The following is a 15,534-nucleotide window of genomic DNA, read 5'->3' on the forward strand; positions in this document are numbered from 1 at the left end:
CTATTTAATTTAAATGAAGAAAATTAATTGCCATTTTAATATTTTACATCGAATGTTTAAGATATTTTAACTCAATTCTATTTGTTTTATTTTTTTTTTTTTTGTGATACTTGAATCACTACTTATGATTAGATGTTTTGACTTTTTACCACATATATATATTGCTTTTACTGCAAAAAAAAATTTCTTTTTCTATTTTCACTTTTATCGATTTTATACAATTATAAATTTAAATTAATAACCTAAACAATTATAAAATAATATTCTAAACACATTTATATTTTTTACAATCATTGATCAGATTTATCAAAATAATTTTTAATTATATTTAAAATATTAAAAAAATAAATTTATACATATATCTAATATATTCTTTTACAGATAATATTCTCGTTTTAAATCATCAAAATATGTGAACAAAGTATACTCTAGTATATATTTTTGATAATAAAATTATAATTCTGAATCTAATATGATGGAAAAAATAAAATAAACAATGGATAGATATAAATTCAAGTCATATATTTAAGATGTGATAACCAGCTCAATCTTTTTTTGTGTTTGTAGACCATGTTTAAGTTTCTTATTACCACTTCTTAACGAATCCTTGAAACTTTATTGTGATGAATAAATTTTTCTGATTTTATTTTTTGTTTGTTTTCTTATGTTAACATTAATTAAGCAAGAATTAATTCTTAAATATTTGAAGTTCTTAAAAATATTCAGTAGGAACTGATGATAATAAACTTACAAGTGGTATATAACAAGGAAAAAAAGATTAAGCTGGTTATCATATTTTAAATATGAGTCACCTATTTATTATCTGATTTATTTTTTTCATCACATTTCATTTAGAATTATAATATTATTATCAAATGTATCACATATTTTCAATGATTTCAAACGAGAAATTTATGGATGATAAAACATATATCTATATTAATGAATTTATTTGATATATCAATTCCAAGCCTCCACTGCGCAAAAAGTCACCATATCACAGAAGGATCGACTGCACTTAGAGATAAAGCTTGCGTCTCGATGTGTACTCTGAGCAAACCGTTGAGCTGACAACTCAATGGTCAAGCTTAGGGGTGGTATTGGGCTAAAAGATAAATGAAAATATAAGTTATATCATCGCAGAAAAGTAGCGATATTATCCCAAGTAAAACAGCATGCATATAATCAAAGACTAAGTTTTTTATAATATCAAAATTATAAAGATCAGCCAGCGTACATTCCGCGGTATTATGGAAAGCACCTGATCGGTTGCGAGACTCTTCATTTGTTTCATTTTCATTATATTCATTGTTCTTAGTACTCTTGGCTTAATTGTATATTCCCAGTCTTGGTCACCCAATAATTAACCAAGACTTGGCCGATGAATGGTTGATCAATGGCTGGCCAGCCCTTAATGAGCCAAGCCTTGGCTTAATCATATGTTTCCAGTCTTGGCCATCCAATAATTTACCAAGACTCGGCCAATGAATTGCTTGATAAGAGCTACCCAGCCAGTTCTTCAACGAATGGTCGGCTAAGCATACGAGTCTGGGTAAACAAATAACCAGACATGAGTCAGCCGAGCTTTGGCCCATGGATGGCGCACGATTGGCTGCCAAGCATTGGATGCCATTATTGGGACAAGGCATGGCCATGTTGTGAGTATTGGCAATTCCTACACGGGACTTGACGTTTCTAAAATCGAATGTAATATGTAAAGTTAAAGTTACCCGTATAACAGCTACTCATTTTTTTTTTTTACATAACAAAAATTTCAAGAAAAAAATTTTTTTTTATAAAATTATTAAATTTTTGGAAGTCCTGGCCCAGTATTGGTAGCCAAGCTTAAACTGGTGTCAATTCCCAAGCCTGGTGCAAGCATTTACCAAGACTGGCAGCCAAGACTTGGCAACATTTTGCCAGGCTTGGCCCATTGCTTGGCTATGTTGTTCAACAACTTGTCGAACTTGATTCCGATGATAGTGAAAAAATCGATTTATCACAATTTGTCCTCGATTCAAAAGCATCAGTTAATAATGCAATTGATGCAAAACTAGAACGATAACTGAGACAATGGAAAAGGCTGTATATTCATTTCAATAAACATTAACAAACCCAGTATGTTTTTCAAGTATTCGATCAAGTAATTATGATCAAATGCCAGTGTTGATGAACCAGAATAAACACTATTGAACTAAGAGATTTTTTGCGACAGCACGACTCACCCAAACACCATCTCTTACATTTAAATACGACAACCTCAGCCTGATAAGCAGTCATGGGAATCGTGTTCACCAATGCGGAATTGAAGCTTTGTGAGACATTTTTGAAAAGTGTCATACCACTTGATGAGTTGACGAACATTCATCTTATAAGTTGTTTGGAAAAGTGGGATAGGTATACCCACCCTGGTGAAAATGATTTCTCCGATTTTCTCCGATTTTAAAAAATCGCAGTAATTCGGAAATAATAGGAAAAAATGCGGATGAAAATCGAAAAAAATCAAAACAAGTCGGAGATAATCGGAAAAATGATTTTTGTTTTACTCCGATTTTTCTTCGAAATTTTTAGTAAACAATATGAGGAGAAAATCAGAGTAATGCGGAGAAAATCGGAAAAATATAGGAGAAAAACGGGAAAAAATTGGAGCGAATCGGAAGAATATCGGAGAGAAATCGAAGAAAATGGGAGAAATCATTTTCACCAGGGCATGCCCGATGCATCTACTATCCAAAAAAGTTACCTGAAAATTACAAATTTTGATATTTTAACACGACATTTACTAGATAATAATTCGAAAAAGAAGTCACAGCTAATGGTCAGCACACTGCAAATTTTGTGGAACGTGAGCTACAGCAGTTGTGACCGGAAGCCACACGCAAGAATCAAATATTGGAAATTCCAAGTGATGGTGCTCACTACATGATGACTGCATACTAGAGATCAAGATTATCTATGTGAAAGGCTTTGTCCATCGTCTACACCGCATTGCGGAAGCGGTTTATTACCAGCATGGTAATTAATTTGCAATCATGAGTGACCAGGTGTTTGTTTGTTTATCTTCTCGACCAGTCACTACTTGATGGAAAATTTGGCTCAATACCGTTTTCTAGTATAATGAATTTGTTAATGAAGTAATGTGAATTGTAAGTTTAATATGTAGCGTGCAACTTATTCAACCTATATTCAAATAATGCATATAGGTATAGTGGTGGCTATCCGTGACACCAGTATATCAATAGTTAGTAAGGTATGTGTGTGTATGTGTAAGAATGTAATGGCGACGGAGAGTGCGTCTGAAGAGACGGCGCTATTTTTTTCCTTTCTACGGTCACTTCGGTATCTACTAGCGTGCCGGAAAGAAGCAACCAACAAATAATTGGATATAATTTAATTTGCAAATTACAAATAAAACCAGAGTATACAAAACGTGGTAAAGTAATAAATTGAATATCTATTGTCTGGACAAGTTGTAAAATAACCTGAGGGTTATTGTGTTCACCAATATTTTTACAACATAACAACAACAACAACAACAACTGTATTTCAAAAACATCCAAGTGTAAATCAATTGGACAATATACTTGACATTCTGAACGGCTTTCACCCGGTGGAAATTCACCGTCAATATATTGCCCACATCAACAACATCAATACAATTACTTGGAAACAATTTGGTATTCTTGGATAACCGGTTTCAAGGGACAATCATCAACATATTCTGTCATCAGCGGGCCTGATCAACCCGGACATCATCATCATCATCATCGTCCTCATCTAGACGAGCAAACCACAAGGTTGTAAAATAATATTGTATGAAGTATGTGTGTGAGTGTGGTTATCAAATTGATTGAATAAATTTCATCAACGTTTGCTTAATATAGATTTATAAATTGTTGTGCAATTTTCATTTACACCACCTAGCCATTTCAGGTTGTGTTTAATAAATCATTTGTCTTATTGTTTAAATAAATTCTCGTAACCTCAAATCAAATTTAAATTTTAAAGAACAATTTAGAATATTAAAAATACCAATATACAAATTGTTTACAACAAATAAAATATTTGCAGTAATATATTTATCAACGATCAACCATGGCTGAAAATAATGAATTCATTACTCCACCGAGAATTCTGACTTTAACTTTGGTTGAATTTTTACAATAAGATTATTTACTTGAGCAATTGAATAATCCAATGGACATAGAAAATAAAGTAACTGTAATTGAAGCGCCATCAGATTGGATTTATTGATATTCCGATGATACAACTCTCCCAAATTTGATATCGAGCATTTAAATTGGACACGTAGTAAAGCAATCATTCAATAAAATAGCTGAAAATCATGCTTATTTATATACAACTGATGAATTTGTTGATGAAAAAAATTAAAAACAAACAGATGATTATTATACAGTAAATGAGTATAAAAATTACGGTTTAAAAAACAATCCGGGAACTATTATAAAAAAAAATTTACCAATTTTTACAAAATCTTATTTGTATACGACTCATGAATTTGCCGATGAAAAAAGTAAAAGAAAAACAAATAACTACGGTCAAAGAATATGAAGAGTTATGTAAAAGGTACGATTTGAAAAACGATCCAGGCCATATGATAGAAAAAACATTCACCGATTTCTTAGAAAGTCCAAATCCAACCTCATTACCCTGGTGGAAATTTTTCTCCGCCTTTTGTCCACTTTTTCCACCTTTTTCGAAAATGACCCATGGTTTAAGAAACGGCGGACAAATTTTTCTAACCTTTCTCCACCTTTCCGCCAACCTTCCTCTAATATTTTTCCACCTAAAATTTATTCCACCTTTTCTCTAACTTTTCTTCACTATTTCTCCAACCTTTCTCCACCTTTTTCTCATCTTTTCTCCGTAAATTCTTTAAGCTGTGAAGTCGAGTATTTTTTTCATTCAACACACTTCTGGCTAATTTTGAATTTTCTAATTGTTTTTTTTATTTTTTCAATAACCTCGAGATTATCAGGATTTCCACAGACTGCATCTTTTTTATTATAACCTGGGTAATATTTATTGATGACTTTAGTTGCATCCGAATGAACCAGATTAGTACAACCACATTTTTCAGCATAACATTCAGCAAAATTGACCGCTTCATTAACATTAAATCCACAATTTAACCCAAAATTCCATGCAAATGGATGTGTCACCACTATGGTCTCCGGTTTTTGAATGATTTTTGTGTAGTATATTTTGTTCTGAATGAGAAATTGTTCAATTAACTTATGGCCCATCAAGTTTTTACAAGGTAAATCTGGGTACAACTTTTTTAAAATATTGTTTGCCAAGCTATGGAAAGTAATGCCATCTTTTTTATTGTTAACAAACCAAATTTTATCATCCCCCAAAAACTGAATATTTATTGACAATAAATTCCCATCTTCCACGTGACATGGAAATGCTGATCCAGCACTACTAATGTACACGTAAAAACCAGATACTTTTTGGTCGTTTTTATCGGGAATTTTGAAGATATGACCGTGAAATTTCATCAACTTCCAATTCTTATCACTTTTATGAGACCTTAACATGGAAAAATTAATGTCCGGCACGTATACCCTGGTGGAAATATTTCTCCGTCGTTTGTCCGCCTTTTCTCCACTTTTTTCCACCTTTCTCCGAAAATGACCCATCACGGAATAAAAATTTTAAGTACGGAAAAAGTCTTGAGGCTTAAAAAAGTATAGAAAAAGTATTGAAAGTATGGAAATAGGCCTGAAAACGTACGAATTTGACGACAAAAGTATTATTTTGATTGAAGCCTTTAATTTCGGTCTGGAAAAAGTCCTGATATTCAGGACAGGCTATTTTTTTTCCCAAGATATTCAAATTTGGTCTGGAAAAAGTATTTAATTTTAAGACTTTTGTCTGGATACGTTGTGAACATTAAAAAAATCCTCGAATCCAAGACCAAAGTACTATTTAACAAAAAACTTAAAAATTTTTTTTATCGGCTAAAAAAAACTAAGTTCTTTTGTTTTATGGACTTAGAAAATTTTGATTTTGGTTAAATAAAACTAATAAGTCTTTCATTTTATACACTTAAAAAATTTTTATGTGGAGTCAAAAAAAACTAATTTATAAATAAAGGATTTATAAAATAATTGATTTTTTTAAATACAGAGCTATTTATAAATGTAGAGTCGATTTTATTTTAGACAATTACAACTAATTAATTAATTAATACGTTTGTGTAATATAATATTGATTTGAGTATGATCTGATAAATTATTTCATTAAGTTAATAAAAAATAAATAAACGAATAAAAATTATATTATAAATAAATTTTATAACAAATTAATATTAAATAAACAATTTATAATAAATTTTTTAATTATTCTCAGCATAATTATGATTGTTTAATCAGGACTACAGAAAAAAGGACTGGAAAAGTCTTGATTTCCAATACTTTTATAGTATGAAAAAGATCTTGAAATTCCGTACGCCTTTTAGAAGTAACTTCCAAAAGTCTTATTTTTCCATACTTTTTCAGGATTTTTGATCAGTCCTGAAAAAGTAGTGATTTTGGCAACCGTCAGGATTGGTCTTATATTAAAACTCTGAGTCTTATTTTTCAAGACTTCTTCTGTACCTAAAATTTTTATCCCGGGATATCAAATTGACCTCATTATCAGACTTTTTTGAAATTGACTATGAACTATGAAACTATGAACTTCGAGAACAGGAAATTAAATATTAAAGAGATCTTCTGTATATTTATCCAAAAAATGCCAGAAATATTTTTAAAAAAATGAACGTAAACTACTAAAAACGATCGAAAAAAGAGAAAACCAACCTCTATCAAGGTTTCAACTAGAGAGCTAAGAGAGTCGACTGCGTTTCAATGTTAAGTATTCGATGGAATACTGCATCGAATACCAATAAATTCTGAAAGACTATCAAGAGTATTGTGAATCCAAATTTGCATTGGCCAGAGTTCTTTGCTTATATTGAGTTTGGCTCCATCGGTACTAAAAGGTATAACAAGAACTTCTGGTATAAAATAGATTGACTTGTTGTCAGAAATCTGAGAGACGTGATAAACGGAATCAATGAAAATCAATACAAGTCTATTTTAAAAACAAAATATAGCATGTATTACTATTATTAATAATGATGATAAATAATTAACGTATTATATTACCCAGGTAGAAATTGAGCATCCGTTCGACGTCGATTCGGAGTCGAATTTCGAGCTTATTGGAGTTCGATCCAATGTATATTATATTATATTATATAGCCTAGTGGTCAAGGCAGTTACTTACGAATGCAAATGACATTGGTTCGAGTATTGTCGAGCATACTTTTTTTCATCTTCTTATTTTAAATTGCAATGGTGAGTACCATCTTGATATTTGATTTAAACAAATCAAACACCTCTAAATATAGTAACTCTACACTATTATTTTTCATATACAGGTTGCTTCGTAAATACCGCACGTGGTATCTCGTGGTATATACCACGTGCGGTACTTATGGGGCACCCTCTATGATTTATACAAAATTTACTTATAAAGTTATTGCATACAATCAGTTGTAATTTACCTTTTGTTTATTATGTTGATGCACTATCGTTGAAAGACTACCACTATAATTCCATAAACTATATATATTTGATGTCACATAAAAAAAAGATAATTAAAAAACAAAATGAAAATTTTGAAACGCCAATCAGATTCAAAATTACCTAAAAACCATTGGATTTTAAAATTCATAGTGATCAATCAAACCATTGCTTGATTCGACTTGGAATATCCCACATATAAAGTGCTTTCAATATAATATAAAATATAAAAAACGTAGAAGACCTAATAAATATGATCAGCTCAAATTTCCAATATCCTGCTTCGCATCAGTGTTCCCAAGAATACTCGTCCAACTCATACATTATCAGATACATTAAAACGAGTTTTCGTCAATTGTAAAATGATCGCCCACATTTCTCTTTATTCATATATTATAAAGCAATATAAATTAAAATTTTACTGTATTCTTTGTTTTTATAATTGAAATTAAATAGTTTTTTTTCGATTAAAACAACAATTGCTAAAAAAAATTTAATCTTTTTTTGTGAAATATCGATTGTTTTTCGCATACAAATAAAAATAATGATTTACATACCATACAACGTCATATAAAAGTGGGGTGCATGTCTGGAACTGAAGGGGCTGAGATAGAGTTACACTTAGTAATATCATCGAAACTTTCATGTCAGTAGTTATTTCTTACTCGACAACTTTACACCTGTGTATCGTTATAATATTTAATAATAATTTTACATAATAAATTGATAAAAATCATGTCAATTTCGGAAAGAACGGCTTTAAAAAAATCAAACACAAACATATCTTACGTTGAAGATACAAGTGTACCGTTAAATCGTAAAAAAAAAATACATAAATTTCAGTGGTGTGCATATGCTATTGCTCTGTGAGTTCATCCACAAAGTTTTTTTTTTTCTTTAAATATTATTTTTTATATAAAATAAATTCTATATTTTAGATGCTTCAATCTTAATTTAATTTTTTTATTTGTAATTTACGTCTAGATCAATATTGATAATGGCACTTATGCTAACTATTGGAAATTTATTTATGAGCACTCCCAGCATTATTGAAACACCGTCTAACTTTTCAAACATTACGAGTTTAATGGAACTGGAGATTCCTTCACAGTTTCAGAGCAATGATGATAATCAAATTGTCGGAGCTAAGAAATTATTTCTTGATAAAGACGAGTTGTCTGAAGCTGTCAAAGTCGGACATGAAGCAATTAAAAAAAGAGTAGTAGCTGATGCTTCAGCAAAATCATTTTCATTTGGTGAAATATCACCGGATATCCGACACCGACGTGCTGTTAGTACAACTCCACTTGCTGGTCGAATCGCCATTGCTGGAATCGGCGAGTTAGCAGCGAGTAATTATATTGAGACAGCAAGAAAATCAAAAGGTATGGATTCAGCAGTTGGTGCATTTTTTGATGGAATGTGGAATCTAACAGGAATTTCGTCGTGCAGTGAGACAGAAAATGCTCAATTAATTTCATGTGAATCGAAAAGTAAGTATAGAAATATAAACGGTAGCTGTAATCGTCCACAAAATCAAGGAGCAGCATTTACAAGATTTCAAAGACTTCTTCCATCGGTCTATGCTAATGGTATTGATACTCCAAGACACGCTAAATCTGGTAAACCTTTACCATCAGCAAGAAAAATTAGTTTACAAGTACATGGTCCATCACCAAGTTCAAATCCTTCATTTACTGTTATGACTGCGGTATTTGGTCAATTTTTAGATCATGATATTACTGCAACAGCAATAAGCCAAATTAATAATACTTCATTGGCATGTTGTCCACCAAATCCAAGTCATCCTGAATGCTTTCCTGTCGATGTTGGACCAGGTGATCCATTTTATGATAAAACAGGTTCAACATGTATGGAATTTGTTCGATCAGCGCCAGCTCAACAATGTAGAATTGGTCCACGTGAGCAGCTCAATCAAGTCAGTACATTTATTGTATTATAGCTTTTCTTACCATCCCAATCCAATATCGCTTGGTTGAAATTTATACAAATTTTATTTTTAGGTGACTGCATTTATTGATGGATCTGTTATATATGGTTCCGATGAAAATACTTCAAATTCATTGAGGGAATTTAAATTTGGAAGACTTAAGATGTTTAAAACACCAGATGGAAGGAGTCTATTACCATTAAGTACTGATCCATATGATGGCTGCAACAGAGACAAAGAAAGACAACGTGGACGGTATTGTTTTATATCTGGTGATGCAAGAGCTAATGAAAATCTTCATTTAACAACAATGCATTTGCTGTGGGCTAGATATCACAATAAAATTGCCAATAGACTTGCAGAAATAAATCCAATGTGGTCAGACGAAAGACTTTATCAAGAGACACGACGAATAATAGGTGCACAATTGCAACATATAACTTATAATGAATTTATTCCAATTATACTTGGTGAAACTGAAAGTAATCGGCTCCGGCTAAGACCTCTCAATGATAATCAGTTCCGATATAATCTTGATGAAAATACTAATCCATCAATAGCTAATAGTTTTGCTTCAGCAGCCTACCGTTTTGCACATACTTTACTCCCAGGTCTTATGGAAATTACAGATGCATATAATGGTACTGAAGAGTACGTACAACTTCACAGAATGTTATTCAATCCATACAGCTTACATGCAGAACTTGGAATTGATCACTCAATTAAAGCAGCAACTTCTAATTTCATACAAAAAACATCGACTCATGTTACACCAGAATTAACAATGCATTTATTTGAGGATCCACTTATAAATAAAAAATTAAAAAATAAAATAACACCATGTGGTCTTGATTTGGTGTCTCTAAATATACAACGTGGTAGAGATCATGGGCTTTCTGGGTACACTGCATGGCGTGAATATTGTAATTTAAGTAGACCTGTTACGTTTAATGATCTTCGTTCTATAATGGATACTGACGCATTAACAGAAATAAAAAAATTATATGAAAGTGTTGATGATATTGATCTTTATACTGGTGCACTTGCTGAGATAAATAAATCAGATGGCATTGTTGGACCAACTTTTACGTGTTTAATTGGTGGGCAATTTCAACGACTACAGCAAGGTGATACATATTGGTATGAATCAGCAAGTCAACCGTACCCTTTCACAAAAGGTAAGCTTTCTTATTTCTTTCTTTCTTGCTTTTTTTCATATCAAATAAAAATACATTTCCCTACTTGGTACAGATACAATTTTCATGAATCTTTATTCTTTTTCCAGGTCAACTCAAAGAATTACGAAAAACAAGCCTAGCTAGACTAATTTGTGATTGTTCTGATGGTATCACCATAACCCAACCTTTAGTTATGAGGTCTGCTAGCAAGACCAATCCAACAACTTCATGCACAAACATCGCGAATGTTGATTTAATGATGTGGAAAGAATAACTACCATTCAGAGTTAAAATTTCATTGACTGAATGAATATGAATTTTTCATATTTTAATACAATTACTATTATTATTATTAATATCAAAAGATTGAATAAGCAACAACTATGTTTCTTTACCCTTATGTTATTTTTTTCATTAATTTTATGTAATCCTTTTTGTATATCACTGTCTATAATTTGACGATGGTAAATAACTCGCTTGGATTGCGAAAAATAATCTAAAACGAGAGTCTATTACATCAATGGCTTTTTCAGTTTACAATATTGTTATCATTTAATATAACATAAAATTCAGTTGTCTCATCAATTGGTTTTCCACCAACTGCAACAGTAAAATAAAAATTAAATTTATTTTGTATCTTGATTATATCTGTATCTCTAATTTTTGAACTTCATAGTTGGAATTCCAAAAATAAAATATATAATATTCAATTGAAATATATTGACAAATACTTAGTTATATATGTACAGCTAAAAAGATATATTTTTAGATGAATTATAAAAATAAATGTCAAAATCCGTGTCTCATAAAAAAAATCTCACGACTTGATATGATTAGGATACCTACAAATTATTCAGAAAAAATAAATATTATTAAAACATAATATAATTAAAAAGTAATATAGATGCAGCTGAAACGTTTAACTGACTAATGTTTATAAAAAAAAAAAAATTTCATTGTCTATTTACAAAAAAAAGTAAATTGTAAATAAATTTCAGTTATACCTGTTAGAATTTGTATACAATGTCATTTTTAGATTTTTCAAGGTAAAAAGGATGTGTTTTATAGTTTAATTGAAACAAAAAAACAAAATGTTATGTTTAATTTATTATTTAAAAAAATTTACAAAAAAAAAAAACGAAAAGTAAATTTCAAAAAAATTTTGATTATGTCTGTCCAAATAGGTATATATTTTAAATTTACTTGAGATTTTTTCCAAATATAAAATAAATTGATTTTGTATTTTCATTGAATATATAGTTTTTTCACTTATAAATGACATCTCCTAATTCATTAATATTCAAAACTGCCTCATGGTAACAGTTACCGACCGCTGGATAACCTATTATACTATACATAATCTATGTGGTGCGCTTATTATATGGAGTCAGGCTAACGGATATGACTAGATATGACGCTCTTTTTTTGGTTTTTTCATTTCACTCCAACTGTCACCCACGCCTAAAGATGTTTACACATCAAAAAGTTTCATTACCTGTTGCAATCCAAGAAAAATTATTTTTATGTATATAACTATAGTTTCAAAAAGTGTCTGTTATTACCGAGGTCTTGACTGGACTCACTCATCACTTTTACGATAAAGAAATCTACCACCGTCTCGTAAATAACTGGCTAAATTTTTTTGGGTTTATTCATTACTGGGGTAAGTGATAAATCATCCAATATTTCTAATTTCAAATTACATCAATAGTATATTCGTAAATTAAAATATAAAATTAAAGCGTGTGTATAAAGTCAATCACAATGTCATAACCAAAAAAATGTGGCATATCATTATGACATATGTTTCTCGTGGCATTGATGACTCTCACGTAATTACCTTTTTTTAGTTTTTAATAAGTCGATACTCCCGAACTTTAGTTAACTTATATCGTCGATAAATATAAAAAGTTATCGATAAATATTAAAAATAAAATCTTAAAATATATGTGTCATTAAAAAAAAAAATATTAATGACTAAATATTCATAATGTATTTTACATTCTCGTGGATCGATAAATATATAAATTGATTTTTTATTATTTATTTTATAATATTTATTAATAATACAGCTGTCATAAACTTATTTTAGACAACGTAATAAATGTATTTGTTATCAGCTTACAAAAATAATAATGATGATTCATTTTTTATTTATTTTTCAAGTTTTCAAATATCGTCATATTGTCTAATCGACGCATCATCTCAATCAACAAGTACCCAACAGACGTTGAGGAGTGTATTTACTATCAGAGCTGAACATTAACATCTATATTGATATATCGGAAAAATTTCCAGTGAGTAAATTTATTTATTATTTATTTAAAATAACATTGAAATCACGGATGGACACTGACATCATACGTATAACTTTAACAATCAGCACCTTCTTATTCAGTATAATTTTCTGGTATTAAAATTCAAATATATATAAAATTTTCAATTATTTATTTATATTTTAGTTATGGATACAAATATTTCAACTTCAACTATTAAAAGTCATAATAAATACTTTTGTAACCGAGAGTCACCTTATTATAATCAAATAGTTTGTGAGTTGCTGTGTAATGATGCTGAAAAACATGGAATAGCCATTAGTATTAAAGCATTAACTATTCTTCCAAGAGATTTATTCCATGGTCTCGAGGATCTTCAACTTGAGGAATTAAATATAAGTGGTAGCAAGCTGACGACACTACCAAAAGATATTTTCAAACCTCTGGATGATCTTCGTACGTTGATAATAGAGTCCAACAGACTGGAATATCTAGAGCCAAGTATTTTTTATGATTTATTACAACTCAAAGAACTTGATCTCAGCAAAAACAAACTGATAGCCTTATCAAAAGATATATTTAATGGTCTACAAGATCTATGTGTTCTACGTTTGAATTCAAACCAACTGAGTTGCCTTGAGCAAGGTATTTTTGATGATTTATTGAGCCTGAATTATCTTGATATCAGTAGTAACAATCTTACAACTTCATCGAAAGATATATTTAAGAATTTAAAAGAGCTTCGTCATCTTAATTTACATTCAAACGAATTGAACAATCTTGAGTCAGGATGTTTCAACGATTTAACAGTACTTGGTGAGCTTAATATCGGCAATAACAGTCTGGCAACATTATCCGAAGGTGTATTCAATGGTCTTAAAAATCTTCAGAGGCTCTATTTGGATTCGAATAAACTAGACAATCTTGAGTCAGGTTGTTTCGATGGTTTATCACATCTTGAATGGCTCAGTGTCAAAAATAACAGTCTGACAACATTATCCGAAGATGTATTTTGTGGTCTTGAAAATCTTAAAATACTAGATTTAGGATCAAACAAACTGCAAAATCTTGAGGCAGGTTGTTTCGTTGGTTTATCACAACTTGAATGGCTCAGTATCAAAAATAATAGTCTGGCAACATTATCCAAAGGTGTATTTGATGGTCTTGAAAATATTGAGAAAATGGATTTGGAATCAATCAAACTACAAAATCTCGAGCCAGGGTGTTTCGATGGTTTATCAAAACTCAAACAGCTTGGTATCGGAAACAACAATCTCACAACATTATCCAAAGATGTGTTTTTTGGTCTTGAAAATCTTAAGATACTAGATTTAGGATCAAACAAACTACAAAATCTCGAGTTAGGTTGTTTCGATGGTCTAACAAAACTTGAGCTGCTTAGTATCAAAAACAACAATCTGACAACATTACTCAAAGGTGTATTTGATGGTCTTGAAAATCTTGAAAAAATGGATTTGGAATCAAACAAACTACAAAATCTCGAGCCAGGGTGTTTCGATGGTTTATCAAAACTCAAACAGCTTGGTATCAGAAACAACAATCTCACAACATTATCCAAAGATGTGTTTTGTGGTCTTGAAAATCTTAAGATACTAGATTTAGGATCAAACAAACTACAAAATCTCGAGTCAGGTTGTTTCGATGGTCTAACAAAACTAGAGCTGCTTAGTATCAAAAACAACAATCTGACAACATTACTCAAAGGTGTATTTGATGGTCTTGAAAATCTTGAGAAAATGGATTTGGAATCAAACAAACTACAAAATCTCGAGTCAGGGTGTTTCAATGGTTTATTAAAAATTAAACAGCTTAGTATCGGAAACAACAATCTGACAACATTATTTAAAGGTGTATTTATTTGTCTTGGAAATCTTAAGATACTAGATTTGGGATCAAACAAACTACAAAACCTCGAGTTAGGTTGTTTCAAGGGTCTAACAAAACTTGAGCTGCTTAGTATCAAAAACAATAATCTGACAACATTACCCAAAGGTGTATTTGATGGTCTTGAAAATCTTGAGAAAATAGGTTTGGAATCAAACAAACTACAAAACCTCGAGTCAGGTTGTTTCGATGGTTTATCACATCTTGAATGTCTCAGTGTCAGAAATAATAGTCTGACAACATTATCCAAAGGTGTATTTAATGGTCTTGAAAATCTTAAGATACTAGATTTGATATCAAATAAACTAGACAATCTTGAGGCAGGTTGTTTCGTTGGTTTATCACAACTTCAGGAATTTCATCTTAGCAGCAACAAACTGAAAACTTTATCAAAAGATATTTTCAATGGTTTACATAGTCTCCGTATTCTAAATTTAAATTCGAATGGACTACAAAACCTTGAGTTTGGTATTTTTAATGGTTTATCACAGCTTGAGACACTTTATATCAGTGAGAATGAATTGACCAATTTATCAAAGGATATATTTAATGGTCTCTCAGATTCTTTATCATCTCGATTAAGATCTGAATTAACTTCAATTTTATCCAATGATATATATCTATAA

The 15,534-nt window shown here is 30.6% G+C and overlaps 2 protein-coding genes across 2 annotated transcripts; both read left to right on the top strand.

The window, feature by feature from the left end:
- Positions 1-8,095: 8,095 nt before the first annotated feature.
- LOC122857434 (chorion peroxidase-like) lies at positions 8,096-11,774 on the top strand. The gene is made up of 4 exons (XM_044159608.1): positions 8,096-8,464; positions 8,583-9,537; positions 9,623-10,727; positions 10,835-11,774. Exons 1-4 carry the CDS (start codon positions 8,334-8,336, stop codon positions 10,999-11,001), a joined length of 2,358 nt encoding a protein of 785 aa, XP_044015543.1. The 5' UTR covers positions 8,096-8,333; the 3' UTR covers positions 11,002-11,774.
- Positions 11,775-13,191: 1,417 nt separating this feature from the next.
- On the top strand, positions 13,192-15,534 carry LOC122856321 (insulin-like growth factor-binding protein complex acid labile subunit). Its single transcript, XM_044158012.1, has one exon. It carries the CDS (start codon positions 13,192-13,194, stop codon positions 15,532-15,534), a length of 2,343 nt encoding a protein of 780 aa, XP_044013947.1.

Source organism: Aphidius gifuensis, linkage group LG5 (assembly GCF_014905175.1).
Source record: "Aphidius gifuensis isolate YNYX2018 linkage group LG5, ASM1490517v1, whole genome shotgun sequence".
NCBI lineage: Eukaryota > Metazoa > Arthropoda > Insecta > Hymenoptera > Braconidae > Aphidius > Aphidius gifuensis.